This window comes from Lynx canadensis, chromosome C1 (assembly GCF_007474595.2).
Source record: "Lynx canadensis isolate LIC74 chromosome C1, mLynCan4.pri.v2, whole genome shotgun sequence".
NCBI classification, from domain to species: Eukaryota; Metazoa; Chordata; class Mammalia; order Carnivora; family Felidae; genus Lynx; species Lynx canadensis.
This window is the reverse complement of record NC_044310.1, coordinates 20527168-20553711: the sequence shown is the minus strand read 5'-3', so window position 1 is coordinate 20553711 and position 26544 is coordinate 20527168. Positions and strand designations below refer to the sequence as shown.

The window sequence follows — 26544 nt, the reverse complement described above, 5'->3', positions numbered from 1 at the left end:
CTTCCCAAAAACGGCCCCTCCTCCAAGACCTTTGAGCTGGCCTTTAGTCGAAGACAGCTATACTGCAGGTAACTTATGATCTTAAACCAAAAGAATGGAACTAAAGCCCTAAACTTTGAGGGTTGAGTGGCTGAAGACCTTCCTGAAGAACCAAATATCCTTCTCTGTTTATACTCTATACTTCCCCTACAGTGATTTTTAAGGCTGAGAAAATGGATAAATGGATTTACACAATGAAGATGGTCATAAACATAGCCTACCGCCTTTTCTTTTTCGGGCTGCTGTAACAAAGTTTCACAGACTGCATAGCTTGTAAACAACAGAAATTCATTTCTCAAGAGTTCTGGAGGCTGAGAAGTTCAAGATCAAGGGGCCAGCCAGGTTACGCTCTAGTGATGGCCCTCTTTCTGGTCCACAGTCAGTGCCTTCTGGCTGGGTTCTCACATGGTGGTAGAGATAACGTATCTAATTCCATTTGTGAAGGCAGGGCCCGAGCACCTTCCAAAGACAGGCTCCACCTCTTAATACTATCGTCTTTGGGGGTTAGGATTTTAACACATCAATTTGGGGGGAGAACCCCCCCAAATTCGGGCCATAGTACCTACAAAATAAAACTTTCTTCAGTTTATTGAGAGAAAATAAGTTGTCGCTGAGTCTACAGAATGACCAGATGTGGCAGTGACAATGTCTGAGAGGCACCTGTTATTAATTTTAAAAATTACCAGCACCAAAGATTCAAACTAATACATTCCTCTCCTTGAGATGGTATCTCAAAATCTTCTCACTCATACCTTATGAAGATTCATCCTGTGTTGTATTTTGACTCATAATGGTGAATATAAAATCAAGGAACAGGGGCGCCTGGGTGGCTCAGTCGGTTGGGCGTCCGACTTCAGCCAGGTCACGATCTCGCGGTCCGTGAGTTCGAGCCCCGCGTCAGGCTCTGGGCTGATGGCTCAGAGCCTGGAGCCTGTTTCTGATTCTGTGTCTCCCTCTCTCTCTGCCCCTCCCCCGTTCATGCTCTGTCTCTCTCTGTCCCAAAAATAAATAAATGTTGAAAAAAAAAATTAAAAATCAAGGAACAGTGGTGGTGTCCAATATTTCACCAAATAGAAGCCCCAAGAGGAAATAAATTTTCTTCACTGCTGTATTCTCATTGCCTAGCATAGCGTTTATAACAAAGCAAGCACTTAACTGGAAAATAAAATCACAGAAGAAAAAAAAGAGAATGGGTTTATTCTCTGATGGATATGAGCTCCCTATTACCACAGTTAGGCTTTTAATTGTTTAAGTCTACAAGCAAAACAAACTGTTTTCTCAGCTGAAGGGCATAATGGGATATGCCTACTGGTAAACCGGCAATCAATCAATCAATCAATCACCCAACAACACTTGACTCAATTTGAATTTTTATTAACACACATTTTTCAAAGTTTGTACAAACCAAAACATTCCTGTGTTTCAAAGTGTCCATTATACAAACATACAAATAAACAAAAGGTGGTACCAAAAGTTAGCTACTCAATTTCATGGTAAAACAGTGTCATGATTTTTAAAAACCAAAACTTCAAGACTGAGGTTTCTTCCTTCACTTTTTGGAACTTGTGGAAAGTTAGAAAATGTGTGAATCTGCTTTGTATTAAATGCCAACGCCTTAAAAAAAGATTTAGTATAAAACTAAGTATGTGTTTTTATATCGTCACTTCATGAAACAGAATTTCTCAAGTCTTCCAAATTAAAAAAAAACAAACCCAAAACCACGACTGTAACTTTTTTTCATAATCTTTTCCCAGAGTCAAACGTAAATGCATCTGAAAAATATTATCTGACAGTTTATCTTTACCTAAAAGTTTCTCATTCAAAAAGTTACAAAAGTGTTTAGCACTGTCGTCTCCCTTGCTTGGAAGGGAAAATGACCTCCCCTACTAGAGTGATAGATGAGCAACGTGGTCCATTGTTTCTTTTATCAGAAAGAAGCCACCCATTTCCACATTTCTGTCCAATTCTGTGCATGGCTCCACTTGTGAGAATGTTATCACAGATTACAAGCACTGGCTTTTAGGAAATGCCTAGCAAGTTAAACTGACTGCTTACAATTTGGTGCACTGAGGTACAAAGTTCATCTGTCCTCATGGTTACCTCGAGCCTCAGGACCCCTCTGCATTAATGATTCCAAGGTAGTTGATTTTACTGTGTTTCACGGCACATCACACACCCCTCATTTCTTTCACAAACATCCCATGGAGGACCTGAGAGAATGGCGGAGAAGTGCAAATCTATCTCCTCTCCCGGAAAAGTAAAACCCATGTGCCTCTCAGTCAGGAAGGGAAAGGTGGACACAAACAATTCTGGCTGAGGCCAAGCTGCTTCTGACAAGCACCTGTCTTCAAGAAACGCCCTTTTCCCACTAAAAGCGGGAGTGTGGCAGGCTGGGATGGATGAGGAGGAAGGGGGAGAAGGTACAGTGACAGCATTTCTCCCGCTCAGACTCAGAGGTCCACACTTGAGCAGCTCGTACTAACCCCCAAAATGCTCTGTAGTTCAAATATTATCCATTTGAATCTGCTCATTAAAAAAAAAAAGCTCTCTGACAATGGCCAATGTAACGACCGATATAAGTAAAGGGTATTTTTTTCTTTAAAAAGAAGTGGCAGTGTGAGAATGTAAATCAGTCACATAAAACAATCTAGAAAGGGGTAGGGAGGGAAATCGTCCAGTAAACCTGGACAACCTTTCTTTCTGCCCTTACTTAAAAAGACAGACTGTTCAAAATCTTTGCTACCTCCCCTAAGCATCTCCTTAAATGCTCTTCCAAGAAGTCCTCCAAAGGCACTTAACTCCACACTGATGCACTGAATTGTTGCACCGTAGCAATCAGTTTTTAAGACTCAAGGTAACAAGAAAAGGTCTTATTCCTTTACTAAAGGTAGAGAGAAGGGCTTTTTTTTTTTTTTCTTTTTAAGAGGCATCACTTTTACAAGAACAAGCTAGGCTACCATTATTCCTTTATCAGAAAAGTTTCTTTTTTTTAAAAATAAATAAAACTCTGGCTATACATAGTACAAAGTCATACATAATATACCTGGAAAAAAACCCAAGGAGTATACCCTGAAGCAAAAGGTTTATTGGAGAGAGAAAGCCTCTTCCGTTGTACAAGTCTTAAGGTGGCAGTTTTCAAAGTTCAGAGGGTGGCAGTGATATGTATGTAATAATGCCAAACTATTTGCTCATGGGTATGGCAGGATGTGATGACCGAAAAAAAAAAAAAAAAAATATCTGCACATAACACTGAACAGTGACTGCCACACACACACAACACACACCACACAGTAGTGCCAAAAGAAAGAGAGAGACAGAGAGTAGTACTTGGGGGTGGGGTTGGGGGGAGTGAGAGTATGAGACAGAGAGCTTGGAACCCCCAAACATCCAAGCATGCAGTCATGACACAGCATAAACCAGGTGTTTCCATTCAGCCCACCACAATCCCACAAGAAGGATAACTGTAATAAAATAGAGATTTCTTAAGAAAGCTTGCAATTCACAGAGAACAGCCAGTGTCACCAACCCCTAACCCAGGAACCCCTTCGCTGTTGGCTGGGAGCCTCCTTATGGTCTCTCACGGAGAGGTGATAGCTCCTGACTTCTCAGACTTCTTGCTCTTAGACAAGGCAGCTGCCTGCTTCAGGAGCTCTCGGTTTTTGGCCCTAAACAAAAAATCAGTGCAAGGATATTTTAACAGGACAGGACATGTTTTTCATGCAGATGCTAAGGCAGACAACGTAAAGGGTCAGCAAGAGAACAATTCTAGAGGCAGAAATCAACAGAAAGCTCTAGGGCTGGTTTCAGGGGAAGGAAGTATTTGCTAGAGGTTAATCAGCACCTTCAATCTCCTGGATCCACTGTTACAAAAGGGTGCTTTGTGCAACACCAAACAACCGTGGAGGCCTTAACGTGTTGGATAAACAGAATTTATAATCCAGATATCTGGAATCACATCTGGCTTATCCAAAACTCAAAACGCACATTTATTAATTCCAGTTTTTGAGGGAAAGAGATCAGAAACACACCCAAACAACGAAATAGTAAAAGACAGCTAATAAGCTAGATTAAATATGATTTTGTCAATATTTTGAAAACAAAAAAAAATCTAAGAGATAAATCACTTAAAATACAATCAGCTTGGGGCGCCTGGTGGCGCAGTCGGTAAGCGTCGACTTCAGCTAGGTCACGATCTCGCGGTCCGTGAGTTCGAGCCCCGCGTCGGGCTCTGGGCTGATGGCTCAGAGCCTGGAGCCTGTTTCCGATTCTGTGTCTCCCTCTCTCTCTGCCCCTCCCCCGTTCATGCTCTCTCTCTGTCCCAAAAATAAATAAACGTTGAAAAAAAAATTTTTTTAAAAAAAAATACAATCAGCTAAATACACCAGGGTTATCATATAAAACAAGCAGACTCGGGGCACCCGGGTGGCTCAGTTGGTTAAGTGTCCTACTTTGGCTCAAGTCTGATCTCGTAGTTCATGAGTTCGAGCCCCATGTCAGGCTCTGTGCTGACAGCTTGGAGCCTGGAGCCTGCTTCAGATTCTGTGTCTCTCTCTCCCTCTCTGCCCCTCCCCTGCTCATGTTCTGTTTCTCTCTCTCTCTCAAAAATAATAAACATTAAAACAAACAAACAGGCAGACTCACCTGTAACTGCTCTGTGACTTCTTTGTGGGTCTTCCTCCATCTGGTTCATTTTGGCTCTCATCTGAGATTCTTGGTATTGAAAATCAGCCTTCAACTCTGTGATCTGAGAGGGGGGAAAAGGCAGACTGACTGAAGAAATCTCTGTGCAGTACAATGAGGAATGTTCTGGCCAGCAGAGAGCTAAATGGTTCCTTCAAATTAATGAAATCAGGGCTCTTCGGAAGATCCCTAACTAAGCCAAAGCCAGGGAATTCTGTATCCTATTTACCCTAAAGATTTCTTAAAAATTACACAAAATCCCTGACATAGCCATTTCTGATACCTCATCACTGACAGGTTTTAAAGATTTTATGTATTTAATACCTGCCAATAATCCTCCAAATAAATCAGTGATTACAATACAACACAATATGACTGACTGTGAGAAGCCAGGAGAATAACAGCTATCGCCATTTACTAATTTTTTAACCTGTTCTAGGTAACTGTTTGATATTTATACACACACACACACACAATTTTTTTTTTTGAGTAATCTCTACACCTAAGATGGGGCTTGAACTCACGACCCCAAGATCAAGAGTTGCATGCTCTTCTGAGCTAGCCAGGTACCCCAACTGTTTGATTATATTATTTCATTCAATCCTATGATAAACCTGTCTGTGGCGGGGCAATATTATTTTTCCATTTACAGATGGGAAAACAATGGCTTAGAATGGCTTTAAGTTGGGGTGCCTGGGTGGCTCAGTCGGTTAAGCGTCTGACTTCGGCTCAGGTCATGATCTCACAGTTCGTGAGTTTGAGCCCCGTGTTGGGCTCTGTGCTGACAGCTCGGAGCCTGGAGACTTCTTCAGATTCTGTGTCTCCCTCTCTCTGCTCCTCCCCCTGCTCACACACTGTCGCTGTCTCTCAAAATAAATAAAAAACATTAAAAAAAAAAAAAAGAATGGCTTAAGTAACATGGCCATGCTCATACATGTTAGCAAGAGACGAGGCTAGAATTCAAACCCCAGGCCGCCTTCTATTGACTATGCTATTCAAGGAGCAGGGATGGAGATATCTAAGTCAGGGAAGTGACGTGTGAGCTGAGTTTCGAGGTACATGAAGTACAGCTGGCACACAAGGTAAGGAGAACGACATCCAAGCACAGGAAACTGTACAGGCACAGCCAGAGAGTGTGAGGTAACTGACAGCTTGTTCAAAGACTGATGAGCATGGAGAGTGACATTGATGCTGTAGATAGGCAGGTATGTTGTAGAAGGGCCTGTGTCCAAGCCAAGGAGTGTGACCTTGATCCTGAAAGTGCTGAGAAACAATCTATTGTTTTTCCTCCTTTTAAAACCCTCACTTTGCAAATCAGTAGAAACAAGTTGTTCATTTTGTCTCTTTTGCAAAAACCCCTTTTATTATGTGCTATTCTGATCTTGTCTATGAAGAAAACATACTTGGGTCTGCCTTCATCTGACAGTCATGTTGTAAAGTGGAATGTATACTGGTCTCGAACTTCCCATGAATCTCTATCTTACTGGCAGAAGAAGAAAGCATAGCCTAGTAGAAAGAATGGTAGAGTCAGGAAGACTTGCCATTTACTAATTGTGTGATGTGATTGTGTCATTTAATATCTTGGGTCCGTTTTCCTCATCTATAACATGAGGTCGAAATTACATGGACAGAATGCATGCACATATTTTAACAATATAAATGCCTTTGTTAGCCACTCAGAATGAATCCTAGCACTCCAAACTTGGCACAAGAAAACATACAGCCTCAGAGAAAAAAGAAACCAAGAGAAGGATTGGAACTCTAAGAGAAAAAATATTGGAGGATACTTTTCATCTACAAAATGATGACAACAGTAATTCTTATCTCAAAGGTCTGTTATGAGGATAAATGGATTAATACATAGAGGCACTTAGAACAGTCCGGCCACATACTTAAGTATCCAATAAAAGTTTAGCTATTATTGTTACTAATATATTAGACAAAAAGAAGATACTCTTTGGGAACCGAAAAGTAAGAGGGGCACCTGGGTGCTCAGCTGGGCGTCCAACTCTAATTTGGGCTCAGGCATGATCCCAGGGTCTTGGGATCGAGCCCCATGTTGGACTCCACATGAGCATGGAGCCTGCTTGGGATTCTCTCTCCCTCTCCCTCTGTCCTCTCCCTCCTCTCGCTCTCCCCCTCTGCCACTCTCCCCCACCTCTCTCTGTCCTCTCTAAAAAAAAAGAAAAGAAAAAATAACCTAAAAATAAGAGAAATAGACCTGATCTCAAGAAGGATGTAAAAGTTCCCTTAAAGAAGGAGGATGACTGTTAGACCAGGGTAAGACTTAACTGAAGATGTTAATGTGTTTAAAGAATGGGTCACTCAGGGAGTTGTCAGTAATGGAAGCAAAGTGATGTAAGAGTCATGGAGGAAGGCCTACCTGACCATTGTCCAGGAAGGAGGGAGACCTGGCCCACATATTTTAAGTATTACTGTCTCACGGGCATGGCCATCCCAATACCAGAGACGGAGGTATCAGGTTCTCAGCCTGAGAGCATTAAAAATTCCAATTACATAACCATCTCCTCTTGTCCCAACTCCATGTTCATTCAGCACCTTCTGATTACAACTTTCCAAGGCAGTTCATGCTGAGAAATGTAGCAGTCAGTTATGCCCCCCTGTGAATTAAGGGGGGCACTGTAGTTTTACACATCATCTCTGTAAGCCTGGTCAACATGAGTGAAACTTCCTCCAAATGTTGAGAAAAGTCAACTTTCTAAATGCACCTCACCAAGGCAGAGTGAGGGTTCTCTCTCACGGTAACAGCAGATCACGAGTCACCTTGGCAGACAGTAAGCCTCTCCCACGATACCCCAACCTTGACACTGGATCCCTCAAAGCTTCAGTGGTCAGTACCAAATAAGTGTCAGTTAAACAGAGTTAGCACCATGCCCTATGGTACCACATGCTTACCCTTGCACCATTGTGGCCTGAGAGGCATTAACAAAACTGTACCTTCTTCTCTTTCTCTAAAATCATTTGATCCTTTTGATGCAGCATCTTCTTCAGAGTGGCCACTTCTTCCTTCAGTTGGGCGATGATGACAAAGTGGTCAGTGCCTGGTGAGTCCAGGGCCAGGTCTGGGGAAAAGCTGAGTAGAAAAATGGAGAAGGAAAAATCATAACTTGGAGGGATAAACCTTTTTTCACTTGAGGACACACCATGGACCACTTGACTACAAGCTCCAGAGTAGGAGCAACTATTTGAATTCCCAGCAGGAAGTACAATGCTCCACACACGCCACACTCAATAGCATTTGCTAAACTGCACAGGCGAGGCGATCATCAGATCTTGGTTCTTTATGTTCTGCTCCAAAGCACCATGTATGGCGCAGCTGTTAAGAAGCTGCTGCATCCCATTCCAGGAGCAGTCAGTCCCTTTTAAAAATTAGAAAAAGATGAAATTAATAGGAAGGAAGCCAACTTCCCCTACACTGCAACTGGCCTGTTGACTACCACTTCCAATGTCAAGAATCCAGTGATAATCAGGAAAGACACAGGTGATAAAATCCAGAGTCACACCATAACCCGGGGTTCAAACAGATTCTTCTCAGTAACAGTACCTGAGCACTTCATTTGTTAAAGTGCCAGGTGAACTCTGTCTTTTTCGGAGAGTTTTGTAACCAGGCCTAGTTCCAGGGAATCTGTGAATGCCTGAAGTTGCATATAGAATTCGATGTATACATACAATGGATGGTTTCTAGGGTGAGGATCCACAGCGTCCCTGGCTGGTCAGAGATGTCTTAGGCCCAAAACAAGTTAAGGAATCACTGCCATAAGAGTCAAGTCCTGCCCTTCTCTAGAGACTGCCCAAAGAAACCTCCTTACCCTTCCCAGGGCAACCTTTAAAGTAAAACACAAACCTGTTTTTCCTAAGCAGTCAGTGGAATATTGATTCTCGACTCCCTAGATCAATACAGCAATGACTCTAGTTCATCTTGAACTACAGCTAATAACCAGCATTTCTCTACATGGGTAGAAACTCCAAATAGCAAGTGGAATCACTGAACATCCTCAGTTACCAAGTCAAACATTTCTATGGCTAGAAGACATGGTTGACTGCTAAGAATATTCTCTCTTCATCTACATGAGGCATGTAAGAAGAACATCAGAAGAAGAATGAACTGGTGCTTTCTTAACTGATGAATATGCAGAATTACTGGGTGACGAAAAGTAAAAGCAATATAATAAAACAAGGTAAGCAGGAGAAAATGCTGAAAGGACCCATCAAAGTCTCCTCTACCAGTTTCAATACCTGCCAAGGGACTGTCTTCCCTCAATCCAAAAGATTTTCTTTAAACCCATAACTAGAGTGACAAATGAAACAGTGTAATGGGCTAGTATAAATCTTGTGCTCCCGAAAGCTTCTAATGCTCTGCCCACCTGCTTCTCAAGAGAGGATTTTTCCCATACCACTATTGTTGACAAAACCAGTCACGTCTGTCCTGTTAGGGCCTGACCTTTCTAACTCTCTAACTTCTGACTAATAAGAACTGTTGGAAATCAAATGAAAACAGATGGCTAGGTTAGCAAGGCAGAAAATCAGATCCAGTCTCTTTCCAAGTATCTCCAACAAAAGGGTGAGGCCACACAAAGTACGTCTAATTTTTCAGGCATATTTCAAATGGAGAATAAATAAACTAGGGTTTTATGACGAGGGGCACTTGGCTGGCTCAGTTCACGGAGCATGTGACCCTTGTTCTCGGGGTGGTAGGCTTGAGCCCCACATTGGGTGTAGAGATTACTTAAAGACTCTTAAAAAAAAAACTACAAAGAAAGGAAAGGAATATCCTTTAGAAACAATCAACAGGTATGCCTTATCGCCAATGGAACAACAAACAAATAGATCAAAAAGTAGCTGGTACGTTTTCTCAGGGAAGGAAAGCTAGAAATGAACTCAGATCTTTCTCAAAGTGAAAAGTTCTTGCTATGGAGCACCCGGGTGACTCAGCCAGTTAAGCATCCAACTCTCGACCCGGCTCAGGTCAAGATCTTACAGTTCGAGGGGCACCTGGGTGTCTCGGTCGGTTAAGCATACGACTTCGACTCAGGTCACGATCTCATGGTTCTTGGGTTCGAGCCCCACGTCGGGCTCTGTGTCTACAACTCAGAGCCTGGAGTCTGCTTCATCTGTGTCTCCCTCTCTCTCTGCCCTTCCCCTGCTCGTTCTCTGCCTCTGTCTCTCAAAAATAAACATTAAAAAAAACACCTTACACTTCATGAGAGAGAGCCCTATGACAGGCTCTGCACTGACAGCATGGAGCCTGCTTGGGATTGTCTCTCTCTCTCTCTCTCTCTGCCTCTCTTGCACATGTGCACTCTTTCTCTCTCTCAAAATACATAAACTTAAAATAAAAGTTTTTGCTACGATTTCAGCAAACTAGAAAATATGAGAGGGAGGCTATGAATTTTGCGGGGATACTAAAAAAAAAAATGACCAAGGCATTTAAAATTTTTTTTTCAGTTTATGTATTTATTTTGAGAGAGAGAGAGAGAGAAAGCATGCACCCGCACGTGCATGTGCGCACACAAGCTGGGGAGGGGCAGACAGGCAGGCAGAGAGAGAGAATCCCAAGCAGACTCCATACTGTCAGCACAGAGCCTGATGTGGGCCTCAAACCCATGAACTGTGAGATCATGATCTGAGCCAAAGTCGGCCGCTTAACCAACTGAGCCACCCAGGCGCCCCAGAGGCATTGTAGAAGTATAAAACTATTCGAGAAAAGGTTTTATAAAAAACCTAAAGTGATGCATTCTCGCAGTACAATATGGAAGACTAATGGAGAAAGAAAGAGGGGAAAAAAATCAAGTATGTCTCAATATTTAAAAAATAGGAGTGGAGGGGCGCCTGGGTGGCTCAGTTGGTTAAGTGTCCGACTTCGGCTCAGGTCATGATCTTGCAGTTTTGTAGGTTCGAACCCCACGTTGGGCTCTATGCTGACAGCTCAGAGCCTGGAGCCTGCTTCAGATTCTGTGTCTCCCTCTCTCTGCCCGTTCCCTGCTCATGCTCTGTCTCTCTCTCTCTCTCTCAAATAAATAAACATTAAAAAAAATAATAATAAGAGTGGAGAATGGTAGAATAGAAAGGAGAATGGAAAGCTGTTAGAGAGCAGCTGGCAGAAAAGGGATAACAATGAAAGGACAAGAGCCTACATGGATATTTTCAAAGTGGGGCCAGGAAAGTGGACTACGATCAACTGAAAGCTAAGAGGTGGCTACAATAGATAGTTCAGAAACAAGACCGGTAACCTTTGGTACAGAACTGAATTCAAGATAGATATTCAGTAAAAAAAAAAAAAAAAAATGGGGGTTTGCATGACATGACAAAGGACCATCAAAAAACAGCTTGTCAGAATGTTTTCAAAGTGAGGGAAAAGAAAGAAAAAACTAAACAAAAGTAAAAATAAAGGAAAAATGTCATTTAACTTTTGCTATGAACTTTTAAAAAGAAATGCAAACAAGTGGAATTGGTAAGTTAAGACTGCTAATGCAGGAACATTCAAATGGAACTTGTATGTATATGAAAAAAAACTTTTGTAGAAGCAGAAAAGTTTTCCAAAGTTTCAAGTTATCAGGGCAAGTTATTTTAATAACTAGCATCTACATTTCAAGAAAAAATGATCTTTTAGATCTTTTCCAGATGAGATTGTTAAAGACCATGGTAAGGATCAGTATTTCCTACTTGAGGAAAACAATCATTGCTGGCGATTAGAAGTGATAAACACTCTCAACAGGGGCACCTGGGTGGTTCAATTGGGTAAGCATTTGGCTCTTGATTCTGGCCCAGGTCATGATCTCCAATCATGGGACTGAGCCTTACGTCAGGCTCTGCACCGACAGTGAGGAGCCTGCTTGGGATTCTCTCTCTCCCTCTCTCTCTGCTCCTCCCCCACTCATCCTCTCTCTCTCCCAAAATAAACATTTTTAAAATATCACTCTGAACAGAAAACTTCAGTTTTTAGCTTTGTATATCCATAGCAATGGACAGCAAGAATAATGGCAGATCTTAAGAACAAATAATCTAAAAGAAGGTAAGCTTTAGGACTGGCTGGTTAAACTAAAGTTAAGAATGCACTTTTTCCAGGTCATTCAAATACAGCCTGGGTCATAAGTGGGCATAAAAACAGAAATGATGAATCTAAAGGCTGTGGGTCTTGGCTTAGACCTTTATTTATTTATTTATTTATTTATTTAAAGTTTAATTTTGACAGAGAGACACAGAGCATGAGTGGGGGAGGGGCAGAGAGAGGGAGACAGAATCTGAAGCAGGCTCCAGGTTCCGAGCTGTCAGCACAGAGGCCAATGCGGGGCTCGAACTCACGGACCATGAGATCATGACCTAAGCTGAAGTCGGAAGCCCAACTGACTGAGCCACCCAGGCACCTCTTGGCTTAGACCTTTATAAAGGCAGGGAATTCAGAAAGGTTCACTCCTTGACATGGTTTTTGTAGGATCAGGCATGCTGGCAGGGGTGATGGGACAATCTTCATGATGGTCAGGATATCTGCTCAAGTAACAGTGAAGCTGATGGTCTTTATGGTTCCTTTCTCCATATAATTTGAACATCCAAGTTAAACATTCCAGAAGGTTCCATTTAACAAGTATAAAATCAATGATACTAGTGGATAAAAGGTACCTTGTAGAATCTGAAATCAACTTAATAAAAAAGGTAACCGTAAAGAATAAACTTCATAGATGCTTTGTGTACCCCTAGATGAAATCTGGTCCTGGCAAGCCTATGTGCTAAGTCTACTCCCATTCCCACCACCTGCTGGGAGGGAGAACTGACACTGGGAGTTTTCAGAATGGAGAGGATTTCAAGGCTTTGGAGGAAGAGTGTGCCAGTGTCTCACTGCAGGATGCCTGGGCCTGGAGAAACAGGAAAATGGTTGGCCTCAAGACTCAGTTGGGAAGCAGCCCACTGCACCAACACAGATGGGACACTCTGGATATTAGGACAGAGCAGCTTGCAAGAGGAAGCATCATTCAGATGGAGAGAGGAAGGCAAGGAGTAAATATGTGCTTTTAAGACAGGCTTAAATGCAGTAAAAATATTCAAATGCATCTCATTCTCTGCTGATTCAGTAGCTGCCCTGGGCTTTCTGCATGCTAAGGAAGCATGAATTAGACTAAGAACACTGCCTTAACTCCCAACTTGTCTCTGCTCCACCTCTCAATACCAACTCTGGCCCTGCATGGAGGAGGCCACAGGCACAGAACACAACGAAAAGCATATAGCTCCTGACTTCTTAGAATTAGTGTGGGAGAGTTATATGTTGATCGCAGAATTCAGTTGCTATTAAATCGTTATATGTGCTTGTCTTTTAATGACAAGATTAGAGTTATAAACAAATAGCAGCACTGCTTGCTTATTCATAAGATATCAAGTGGCTAACGGAGTGACCCTCGGAGGCTCAATAACAACCCTAGACTAGGTCCAAGGCACACCCTGGAATGTATTCCTGTTTCAGGAACTGTATATGCAGTAACTCAAATGGAAGCATGCACACATACCAACTGGCTTACCTGTCTCCATTGGTTGTGATTGATTCAAACTTGGATTTTTTCTTTGGGATTTCATTTTGAATTGAAGATGTAGAAAGTGTTTTCTGGCTTTTAATGGCAAAAACAGAGAAACACAAATTAGAAATCAAAGATTTATAAAACATCACAACAAAAGTTTGTTCAAACAGGACCAATGTAATATCACAAGCTCCTCCATGAAAGAGCTAATTATTCTTGACTATTAAATCCACTGAGGTGTTGATTTCATAGGTCCTGGATGCATGGGTAGCTCACTTCCAGAGACCTCCAAAATTCTTACCTTTAATTAGATATTATCTGCTTTATTAACAACTATGGGAACAGAGTCAATAAATTTTAATAAGACGTGGGGTGCCTGGGTGGCTCAGTCGGTTAAGTGTCAGACTTCAGCTCAGGACATGATCTCATGGTTGTGAGTTCGAGCCCCGCGTCGGGCTCTGTGCTGACGGCTCAGAGCCTGGAGCCTGCTTCAGATTCTGTGTCTCCCTCTCTCTCTCCCCCTCCTCTGCTCATGCTCTGTCTCTTGAAAATAAATAAACGTTAAAAAAATGTTTTTTAGGGGCGCCTGGGTGGCGCAGTCGGTTAAGCGTCCGACATCAGCCGGGTCACGATCTCGCGGTCCGTGAGTTCGTGCCCCGCGTCAGGCTCTGGGCTGATGGCTTGGAGCCTGGAGCCTGTTTCCGATTCTGTGTCTCCCTCTCTCTCTGCCCCTCCCCCGTTCATGCTCTGTCTCTCTCTGTCCCAAAAATAAATAAAAAACGTTGAAAAAAAAAATTAAAAAAAAAAAAATGTTTTTTAAATTTTTAATAAGTAAAACCTACCTTACAGTTTAAGAAAGTACTTTCACATTTAATGTTTCATGCACATCTCCCAAGTCTGTGAGGTATATACAAGGCACTATTTCTACTCTGCAGAAACTGAGGCTCATCAAGTTTAAGTGACCTTCCCAAGGATATATAGCTAGTCAATAGTGAAGTGAGGACTAGATACCAGGTTGAACCCCTAATCCAGTTCTTCTTCAGGATAGTTCTGTGAATCTACTGATATCTGAGTCCCACAAACCACTAAAAATCAGTTATAGACTCAATGAGTTCACCCTCGAGTAAGACCCTTTCTTTCTTGATCTCTTTTCAATATTTGATACCACTGACCATGCCATCCTTAACCCCCCTTCAACTTTACTGAGAAATAACTGACAAATTGTATACATGTAAAGTGTACAACATAACATTTGATAAACGTGTATGTTATGGAATAATCACCAAGATTAAGATAATTACCACATCCATCACCTCACATAACTTTTTTTTTATGGCAAGAATGCTTACAATCTACTCTCAGCAATTTTTTTTAATGTTTTTATTTATTTTTGAGACAGAGACAGAGCATGAGCAGGGGAGGGACAGAGAGAGAGGGAGACACAGAATCCGAAGCAGGCTCCAGGCTCCGAGCTGTCAGCACAGATCCCGACACGGGGCTCGAACTCACGAACCGTGAGATCATGACCTGAGCTGAAGTCGGATGCTTAACCGACTGAGTCACCCAGGCGCCCCAGCAATTTTCAAGTATATAGTATCATATTAAGAATAGCCACTCTGCTGTATATCAGATCCTTAGAACTTACTCTTCTTAGAACTTAAAGTTTATACCCCTTGACCTAAATCTCCCCATTTCCTCCTTCCCCAGCCCCTGGCGACCATCATTCTAGTCTCTGTTTCTATGAAATTGGCTTTTTAAAAAGATTCCTTGTAAAAGTGATACCACAAACTGTATGTGTGTGTGTGTGTGTGTGTGTGTGTGTGTGTGTGTGTGTGTATCACATTTTCTTTATCCGTTCATTCATTATAGGGCATTTATATTGTTTCCATATCTTGGCTATTATGAATAAAGCTGCAATGAACCTGGGGGTGCAGATAGCTCTTCAAGATACTGATTTCATTTCCTTGGGATATATATACTCATAAATGATTGCTAGATCAAATATATAGTAGCTGTTTTTAATTTTTTGAGGAACCACCATCCTGTTTTCCCACAATGGTTGCACCAATTTACCTTTCCACTAATGGTGTATAGGGTTCCCTTTTCTCCACAACCTTGCCAACATTTGTTATCTTTTGTCTGTCTGTCTGTCTGCCTGCCTTCCTTTCACAATCTCTGCACCCAAAGTGGGGCTCCAATTCACAACCCTGAGGTCAAGAATCTCATGCTCCACCAACTGAGCCAGCTGGGCACCCCTCTTAACTTTTTGATAACAGCCATCCTAACAGATGTGGGGTAATATTTCATTGTGGTTTTGGTTTGCATCTCCTGATGATTAGCAATGTTTAGCACCTCTGTATGTATCTATTGTATATATTCTTTGGAAAAATGTCTATTCGGGTCCTTTGCCCATTTTTTAATTGGATTATTTGCGCTTTTGTTGTTATTCAGTTGTATGAATTCTTCATATATTTTTGATATTAACCGCTTATTAGGTATATGGTTTGCAAACATTCACTCCATCCTTGAGTGCTTCTAGAATTCTGTTCTCAGACTCCAACTTGAATTCTATCATCAAAGAGCATGGTTTAAACAACTACTTATCATATGGGCTGGAGATGGTGTTCCCCAGATCACCTGTACCATAATCATCCAGGATGTTTGTAAACAATGCAGATTCATGGACTCTATCCTAGGTCCTACTGAATTAAACTCTGGGATGAAGTTGCAGGAATCTGTACTTTATAATAACTTCTATTCCTACTGACTCTTATGTGCTCCAAACCTTTCTTCTGAGTTTTAGGCTAAAGCTCCCACAAAATTGTTCTTGATGCTCCAACCTCAAGTTTAAAAAAAAACAAAACAACTGAACTTCTCTTTTCTTCCTGTATTCTCTTTCAGTTAAAGAATATACCTATTCACCCAAGTAAGAAACCTGAGAATGATTCTTTACTCACCCAACTCCTGCCCATCTACCTGTTCATTAAATTATCTAAGTTTCTCATAATTCTCCCTCTAAAGTATCTTCCTGAATCTGCCTCTTTTTTTATTTTATTTTTGAGAGAGAGAGTACGAGCAGGGAAGGGGGCAGGGAGAGAGGAAGACACAGAATCTGAAGCAGGCTCCAGGCTTCTGAGCTGTCAGCACAGAGCCCGACGTGGGGCTCAAACTCATGGACCGGGAGATCATGACCTGAGCCGAAATCGGATGCTTAACCAACTAAGCCACCCAGGCACTCCATGAATCTGCCTCTTTGACCTCTGGTGCCATGGCCTCAGTTGAGATTCTAATATTAATACCTCTTACTGTGGACTCTTACAAAACAGGTTCTTAACCAGCCTCCGGTCTCTTTTTCTTCCAATGTTTTCTCCACAATAATCAGGGTCAGGTTCATGCTCCTTAACGTTTTCAGAATCCCTTTCTCTCCCATTCCCTGGCTCCCAAACATAAGCTCCAACAACATAAAAGGACCTGCAACTCCTCAGGGTCGTGTGGTCTTACGCCCTCCATTTCTCTGCACACACTATTCCCTCAGCCTAGGATGCTTCTGCCCATCCGTGATCTGATGATTCCAACTCATCCTAAAATCCAGCCCCAACCCAGCTCTTCTCTGAGCCTCTCTTGCCTGACTCCCCAAGGCAGTTAATTACTACTGCCTCTCATGCCTGCATCTTGATGTTTCCACTGTGGTGCTCATCGAATTATAATGCAATGATTTGATTACAGGTCTGTCTTCCCTACCAGACTGCATACTCTTGGTGAGCAGCATGATTCTTTTATTCATCTCTGCCTTCCTAGCAGAGTCACTGGCCCATGAGAGTACTTAATAATAATGAACAAACAAAACCATAATGGTAACAATAACAAACAGTAATTAAAATATATTGAATGCTTCCTATATGCCAGTTATAAAGCAAACCACTATTCATGCACTATATAATTTATCTCCACAATTCCATGAGGTAATATTATTATTTCCCTATTTTAAAGATGAACAAGCTTGCCCAAGATCCCACACAGAGAACCTGGCAGAGTCAGGATTCAATCGAAAGCCAGAACTCTTAACAACATTACAGATACTCTGAAGGAAGCTTAAGACAACAATGAAAGGACATCTTTTTGACTGGATTCCCACCAGGACAAACCTAGAACAGCTACCAACCTCCTGGCCAACTATGCATTAAAAAAGCTGCATCCCTCAGAAAGTGACATGCCCAGTCTTCTAAGGAGATAATCCACTCCAAGGGTGAGAGGAGCATTATAGTCAAGGCAGAACAATTTCACAAACTTTCCAGACACAAGACAAACCAAGTCAGTAAATCCTAATACCTTATGGAAATCTCTCTGGCACTTGGAAGATACGTGAACTGTCCAATGTGACAAAGGAGATTCCTCCTAAGGCTAGTAACTAGAGAGAAAAGAAGAGGAAAATTGATACCAAATGGTTTTCTTCCATGGCTAATTGTGTATTCTGTCTGACCAATAGGTACCTCTAGTCCTATCTCATGCACCTTGGGGATACCTGTTATAATGGCTGCCACCACTCAGTCGACTATACTGCTCCTTCTCTTGGTGGCTGGCACGGGAAGAGCTGCTCAGGTGTTTCCTCTGCTCTTTGGTCTTCTGAAGGACCCGTTTGTAGGACAGTGTGCACAGCCAGCACAGCAATTTCCCATCTACCTGAAGGACAAGGAGGACAAACATGAAGAAGAGAGAATGTAGTACAGAACGGAGCTACTGGGAGCTCCGGACCTCTGGGTAAGTCCCAATTCTGCCACTTAGGAGGTGTGTGAACTTAGGCAAGTCCTCAACCTCATTAAATCCCCCTATGTCCTTGTGAAGCAGCTACTGTGATTCCCACTGGAAAGGTGATGACATGATGCCTAATAAAAGTAACCTCGTCCAGGACCATTCAGCTAGCCCAGGTCAGTAGGACTGCAGAGCTTATACTCCGACATATCATCATATGCTACCTCATGATCCTAATTCAGCTTCTCCAGTATCTTAAATTCAGGGAAAAGGTGCTCTGGTTGGCAGACAGGAGTATTCTGGTCACTGGAGAGTTAATATCCTCCCATGATAAATTAATGAATTTGGTTCACAGGAGTCAGTTTCTCATGAGCATAAGCATCTCTGAAAAGTACCTCTGGACACTGAAAAAGTTTTCTGTACTGCATTCCTTCATTAAAAAAATATTTACTGAAGAGATTGCTAGTTGCCAGAGGTGGGGAGTGGTGGGTAGGTGAAACGGGTGTGAAGTAGTCCAAAGGTTATAACTTCTAATTAAAGGATAAATAAATCATGGGGATGTAATGTACAGTTATGGTGGACTATAGTTAGTAATACTATATTGCATATTTGAAAGTTGCTAAGAGAGTAGATCTTAAAAGTTCTCATCACAAGGAAAAAAATCCCATAACTGTGTATGGTGACAGATATTTACTGGACTTATTGTGGTGATCACTTTCCAATATATACAATATTCAAATCATTATGCTGTACATTTGAAACTGATATATGTTGATTATACCTCAATTTAAAAATACACAATCACTTCACTTTTTAAAATTAATTAATTATTTATTTTAGAAAGAGAGAGAGTATGGGTGAGCGAGACGCAGAGAGAGAGGAAGAAAGAGTATCCTACAAGGGGCAGAGACAGCAGAGCAAGAGAGAGAGAATCCACGCAGGCTCCACACTGTCAGTGCAGAGCCCAAAGCGGGGCTCGAGCCCACCCGACATAGGACTTGAACTCATGAACAATGAGATCATGAGATCATGACCTGAGCCGAAGTCGGATGTTTAACCAACTGAGTACCTAGGTGCCCCACTTCACTTACTTTTTAAAAAGTAGAAAATGAGAAGCACAGTTTTCTCAGTAAAAACAGTCAGCTGGAGATATATTTCAGATTAATATTTTGACAGTGTCAGGTAAGACGACTAAAAGAGGGGGAAGAAATAGTTCTCGATAAAGTATGACTCTTATCAAAACAAGTAAATATATATATACATATATATGTATGTGTTGTGTGTGTGTGGTACCTGTGTGTGTGTATATGTGTATGTATATATGTATGTTTGTTTGTTTTGGGCACTTACTATGTGCCAGGCCACTGGAAATGCGGCAGAGAACAAGATGGACAAGGAGCTCACGTTCTAGTGAAGGTGGACAAACATAAGCAAATAAACAAGATAATTTCTCACAATGTTATGCTGTGAAGACAACAAACAAGGTAATATGATAGGGGGTGAGTGAGTTAGTAAAGGGGCTCTGTGAGGAAGTAGCATCTGAGCATGAGGAACCAATTAAGACTGATGGGTGTTATCAGGCAAAATGATAGCCAGGTGCAACGGTAGGAATGAAACTGGCACATTTGAAGGGCTAAAAGGTGGTCAGTGTGGCTGAAACAAGGTGACAGGCGGGAGGCGTTAACGTCAGGAGAGACTGAGAGGCAGGTATGGGCAATGTACATCAGGAAGGGGGTTGGGATTTGTTCTAAGTGCAGCTGGAAGCCACTGGAGGGTTTTAAACAGAACAAATCTAAACCATTTTAGTTTACTAAGGTACCATCACTCCACCCAGAGCTCTCCTCTATGTCATCTTGGAATTTTTAACTTCAACAGATAGAAACACTTGAAACAGTCAGATAGTGAAACTGGTAATGCAAGTGTATCCTAAGTCACAATCTCTCCTTTACAGAGTTCTATAGAATTTTTGCCAATCATCGCTTTACTTATACAGGGTACAGATCACTGTTAATTAAGATTCTCATGAAATACCAGCTCATGTAATATTAGAATATAATGGTCCAGGGATGCCTGGCTGGCTCAGTCAGAACATGTGACTCTTGAGCTCAGGGTCAGAAGTTTAAGCCCCACGTTGGGTGTAGACATTACTTAAAAAATATATATATATATATATACATATATATATATATACACACACACACACACACACACACATATATATATATTTTTATGTATATATATATGTTGTTTTTTTTTTTTTTTAAAGAATATAATGGTCCACATTTGCTAAATGAAAACAAAGGCTGAAAATCTTCAAGTTCAAGAACAACTAGGACAGGAACGGAGATTTCTTTGTTAACGTCCTTTTTTTTTTTTTTTTTTAAAAGATTTTAAGTGATTTCTACACCCAACATGGGGCCGAAACCCACAACCATGAGATCCAGAGTCGCCATGCTCTACTGACTGAGCCAGCCAGCAGCCCTGTGTGATTTCTTTTTGACACAATTGACCAAACTTAATTTCTCAGAAAGGAAAAAAAAAAAAAATCAACAAAACAAAACACAGAGATTTACCTTCTTTCGATCATCCTTCCTGTCAAATGCACATTGCTGCTTACACTGTTCACATGAATAGGGTGGTCCATACTTCTTCTCTGAATTTGTGCAGCGCTGGCATTTGTTGCCGATAAATGCTGCAATTATGTTGCAATACTGACAAGGTTTGGGCTGAAAGAGAGGGGAAAAAAAGGGTCAACTAAGTATATTATAAAATACCATGCATTTTTAAAGCAATAATTCCTATTAGACAGTTCATCAGTCATTGTAAAAATGTATTCCCAACTTCATAAAATTTCCTTCTACACGATCAAATGAAGCCCAATTCCTAATACTATGTAAAGTGATTTTCTGCACAGGACTATTGATTTTAAAACAAATAAATAACAATAACAAAACCCCACCAGAGTATTACGCTGGGACTTCTGTAAGAAATTCAACAGAACCAGTTCTTTGGAGAAACCAGTAAGTGCTTCCAAATTTCTGGAAAGGCCTCTTTGCCATTATCACCGTATAAAACAGGCTGGGAGAATGCCTGCAAGGACATAATATAGAACCCTAACACAGAGAGACCCCCTCCCCCCTAAAAAGTCAGCAAAACGAACAGTCAACTGCTACCAAACAAAGACGTCACATTGTAGGATCCATCTTTCCCATCCTCTTTCCATACCGGTTTCCGAAGCTCTCAAGGAAAATTATAACGACAATCCCGCCATCATGAACATAACACCAGAACTTCTCAGTAAGTATTAGCTAGGTTCAAAGCTCAGGGCTAGATAAACTTTTCTGAGGAAAGTATTTACACATAAGATATTCTAATAAAAAATATGGTAGTTATATCAATAATCCACAGAATGTTAAGGTTCCAGAGACCCAAGTACTCACTGTCAGGTACAGAGAAACTCTACTTACTGTTCCATATAACCTGCACATTCTGTGCGCACTTCTTGCATATTGTATTGGTTTTACTGTTAAGGAAAAAAGAGACACGATGCTTTTATGAGAAAAAAGTTGCTTCCCTTACAATATCTGAAAACTGATTCCTCCTTAAGCCCACAGAATTTGCTCATTGCTAAGTGCCAAGGGCTTTTGGCTGGACAACCTGGTTACCTGAAAGTTAAGTATTTGGCCACTAACTCTTTATTTATTAATATTTATGGTTATTAATTTTATTAGCTCAGATAAAATAAGGTTTTGGTTAAAGTGGACCAGTGAGTTATTTTCTGAGTATCACATCTCTAAGTATCACTAAACAAAACTAGCAAATATGGCCAGGACCCTCAAAAGAATATGTTTTAGACTGAAATGGACTAGCAGTCAATTCTCAATTTGGATGAACAGCTGAGAAACTTGAGGTGAGGAATGAAGTATATGCGTTGGAATACTAACTCAGAGATTCATGTTGACTTTACTCTGTCTACACCCTCCTCTGTAAGTAAAAGCATATGAAAATCCCAGATTGTGGGGAAATGGATGCTATGACTAAATATTTTGTCAATATTTCCAATTTCTCTAAGAACTAAGCACTGATAAAAAGAAAAACGTCTTCGGTCTTGTGAAGGTCCAGAGACCTGTATTACCTAAATATATGAGCTGATAAACTTGCCTAGGGGAAAAAATCATCTTCAAATAAAGTCTAATTCTTCACAAAGAGAGGTACAATAAATGCTTGATGTGCAAGAATAGTTAAAACAATATCTGGGGCTGAAAATAAAATCACATAAAAATGCAGTCTTATTAGCTATTTTGTGATTATTTCCCATAAAGTCCTATAAAAGTGACCATAAATTTAAAAACAAAGAAAGACCTCAAAGTACAAAACATTTAAATTAAAGTGAGATATTCAAGTAAAATATTTTCCATTTTCTTCTGCCATTTAAAAATTTTTTTTCAACGTTTATTTATTTTTGGGACAGAGAGAGACAGAGCACGAACGGGGGAGGGGCAGAGGAGAGAGGGAGACACAGAACGGAAACGGGGCTCCAGGCTCTGAGCCATCAGCCCAGAGCCTGACGGGGGCTCGAACTCACGGACCGCGCGATCGTGACCTTGGCTGAAGTCGGACGCTTAACGACTGCGACCACCCAGCGGTATTTCTGCTATTTTTAAAGAGACAGGACAAGATGTGAGGCCATATGAAAGAAACCTCTAGAAAAAGGCTTCACATCGGTGATTCTGGAATTGTTGAACTTTTAGTTATACTTATATTTATACTGAAGAAGTGGGATTTTATATGTATCGATATATACAAAATGCTCCTGACTCTTGGAAAACAAGAAAATCATTCGGAGCACGCAGGTGGCTCAGTCACGTGTCGGCTCTTGACTTCAGCTCAGGTCATAATCTCGCGGTTTCTGGATTCAAGCCCCACGTCGGACTCTGCACACCGACTGTGCACAGCCTGCTTCGGATTGCTTTTCTCCCTCTCTCTGCCCCTCTTCGACTTGTGCTCTCTCTCTCAAGATAAATAAATAAACTTTAGAAAAAAAGGAAAACCACTCCTAACGATCCATCTTGAATCATTTTTTTTAAGATTTTATTTTTTTAAGTCATGTCTACACCCAACCTGCAAGCTTGAATTTACACCCCGAGATCAAGAGTTGCGTGCTCCAACAACCCGAACCAGCCAGGTGCCTCCATCTTGAATCAATTTTATGTATGGTGTAAATTCATATCTCGCCCTACACCTAAAAATTAATTCAAGGTGGATCATGGACCCAAATATAAAAGCTGAAACATAAGCTTCTAGATTATGTTTTATATGTTTCCGTATCTATGAAGGGCTAAACAGGTAAAACTGATCTACGGTGGGAAGGAAAATCAGAATAGTAGGTTGCACGGGGGAAGCAAGAAAAGTGGAGATTGAGTGGGATGAAGCATGAGAGGACTCTGGGCTGACGGTAATGTTCTATATTTTAAAGGGTTGAGGGTTACAGATCCATATACTGTTTGCGAAACTCACTGAATGATGTACTTAAGATTTGAGCATTTCACTGTGCACAAATTTTACTCTAAAAAAATAAAGGACCGTAAACAAATATCAAACTTTGTTAACGAAATGCATGCTTAAGTATTTAGGATCAAGTATACTGATGTCCACACTTTAAATGAATCGTAAATAAGATGGATTAATACACTGAAGGGCGCCTGGGTGGTTCAATTGGTTGAGCACCCAAATCTTGATTTCAGTTCAGATCACCGTCCCAGGGTCTTGAGATCAAGCCCTGCATAGGGATCCGCACTGCACATAGAGCCCGCTTGGAATTCTCTCTCTCCCTCTGCCCCTCTCCCCCGCTCTCTCTCTCTCTCTCTCAAATTAAAAAAAATACATTGATGATAGATGATGCACATAAAGTAAACGTAAACTGTAGAATCGAAGTGGTAGGTATATGAGTGTTTACTGTTTAATTCTTTCAACTTTTTCTGGTTTGAAAATATCCATAATAAAATGTTGGGGAAAATGTGCCCAGAATGGAAATAAGGCTGATTAAAATTAGGTTTCTAGGTCTATGTGTGAGCTCACAATAGACCCCACCCTGCTTTAAGGAACTATGACCTACAGTTGCAGGCCCACAGAACTTAACTATACCCATAAACAACTTTGCTGCTATTGAAAACCAATAAACCACTCTGCTGCTGTTAAAAAAGTCTCACAAAGATATGTGTTCACTTACAACTAAATGTTTTTCACATTTTTAAAAATGAGATTTACATAAGGCAAGTAAATTTCAAATGTGGCTAAGGCTAACAAACCCTTTATCAGAATAGGCACATTTCCAAAAGTGTCTTCTTTTGGCTTATACATTCTTCAAGCTTTGAGTATAAGCATACTGAAACCTAAGGCTCATGTTTTACAATTGTGGTTTCTTAGTGTCATAAAGATCATAACCACAATATAAAATGATCAAGGATCGGAAAAGTAACTTTAAAAACTTAAGCAAGGGGCACCTGGCTGGCTCAGTCAGTGGAGCGTTCGACTCAGTCTTGGGGTTGTGAGTTCAAGCCCCTGTTGGGTGCAGAGATTACTTTAAAAAGTCATGAAAAAAATTTAAGCAATCCATGAATAACTAGGGAACATATGTGTGTTTTATATTCATCAATATGTTATAATAAAAAAAAAAAAAAACACCCTGCAGAATCCGGGTATAATGCAATCAATTACAGATCCGTACATTGAACAGCAACTAATTAAGAGGAAAAAGCCTGCAAACATCTTTCGTGGTCAATAAAAACTGTACCTCTCCTGCTGGTACTCAGTCCTACAGTAGGTGCACTTCACAACAGGGTGTGCAATCCGACATTCCTGAAATGAAATGAGGATATAATTTAAAAGGCAGTCAGAAATGGAAACAGCCTTCAGTAGGAGGCAGAAGACCTGGGTACTATTCCCAGCATAGCCACTGTGCTTGAGTGAGTCACTTGAACTTTCTGTGCCTTATTTTTCTCTTCTGTAATACTGGCATCACTGCCCTGCACTGATGTGGAAGTTAAGAAAGAATTTATATGGAACTAGTCTAAATTGTAAAACCAAAGTAGTGTATGAATAAGTCTCAGACTGGGAATCAGAAGCCCTGGATTCTAGTTCCGGTTCTGCCACTTCCACTGTTTGATTTTTGACCAGGTTCACTTGTGAAACGAAATGCTAAGTTAAAATCATTATTGCTGACCTATATGAAACTTCCTTAAAGTCAGTATATATTTATCTCAAATGTATATATATTTTTATTTATATAAAGACCAAAAAAATAAAGGCACCCAAACACTTGCCTTCTCTCCTACCCAGTAAACAGAGTGACAAAGTCATAGCCATTTGAGGCAACGGTGACATACAATTACGAGTTACCCATACCAGAGACAAACTCTGGATTATCTGAGAATATCTCAAATCACTCGCAGGACGGCTTCGTGACTTTTAACTGTCACCTCACAGCACTTCTATTAATTTAAAAAGGCAAAGCAGGATGCAAACAACTCAAACGGAAAAAAAAAAAAAGAACTTGGGCCCTTCAAGGGTAAAAACTGAATAGTAGCTGATTAGGGCCAGGATCGAAGGTCACCAACTGGATGCTGAAAAATCCTTTTACTTCGTGCGCTTAATTGGGGGTCTTTTCTATAAGCCTCGCTACCTCCGTCTCTCAGACTGCCGGAAAGTGCCCGTGAGGCGCCCGAGTTGGAGACTCGTCCTAGGCAGCACCCAACTCTGGAGTTCAGTCCCCAGGCAAGGCAGGCGGTCCCTCAGGGTGCAACCAGCGGCGGGGAAGCCAGCTCAAGAGGGAGCTCGGTACGGCTGGTCCGGGTCAGGCCGGGGACCCGCTGTCCCCTCCCCAGACCTTACGGGGTCCGAGAACAATCCCTCGCGGTTGCTAAGCACCCGGACACGCCTGCCGCGGGGGCCTGACGGCGCCCGGGACTCCTCCCCCACGTGCCCCGCTGGCCCCCAGCGGAGCGGGTGCGGGCCTGCCACGCCCTGCCCGGGGGACCCCGCCGGGCGGCCCCGCAGAACAGGGGGCTCCGGGCCGAGCCTCTAGCGTCCCAGCTCCCGGCCCGCCGCCCCAGCCCGCGCACCTTGCACAGCTGCTGCCCCTGAGACAGCGCCTCGAAGGGGAAGCGCTGGTGGCACTTGGTGCAGGCGTAGAGCGCCGCCATGTCCGGCCCGGGCCGCGCTCACCGCCAGCCGACCGGCCCACCGCTTTATCTGACAGTCTAAGGGACAAGCTGGCGGCGGCGGCGGCGGCGGCAGCGGCGGCGGCAGCAGGCTGCGGGCTGCGGCAGGCGGGCGGGCCGGCGAGTGCGGGCGGATCTGGGCGGGCGCGGCGGCGCTGGTCGCCCCTTCACTGGTTCATTTTCGACGTCCATCAAGCACAAAGGGGCAGAACACGGAGCTTGGGACAATTCTGATTCGGCCTGAACTGCAGTACGCCACTTATGACGCGCGCGGCCTCGATTATGTAAAGCGCAGTCACGCGGGGCGCCACTAGGAGGTACCTTCCCCGCCC

The 26544-nt window shown here is 42.0% G+C and overlaps 1 protein-coding gene across 1 annotated transcript; it reads right to left on the bottom strand.

Annotated features, from left to right (window-relative positions):
* Window positions 1-1397: 1397 nt before the first annotated feature.
* FAM76A (family with sequence similarity 76 member A) lies at window positions 1398-26267 on the bottom strand. Its single transcript, XM_030325665.1, is given in 11 exon segments — window positions 1398-3704; window positions 4661-4713; window positions 4715-4783; window positions 7678-7813; window positions 13248-13334; window positions 17767-17924; window positions 20567-20719; window positions 21461-21472; window positions 21474-21516; window positions 24787-24851; window positions 26114-26267. Coding segments are annotated over 11 exon segments (945 nt in total). The 5' UTR covers window positions 26195-26267; the 3' UTR covers window positions 1398-3616.
* Window positions 26268-26544: the final 277 nt, after the last annotated feature.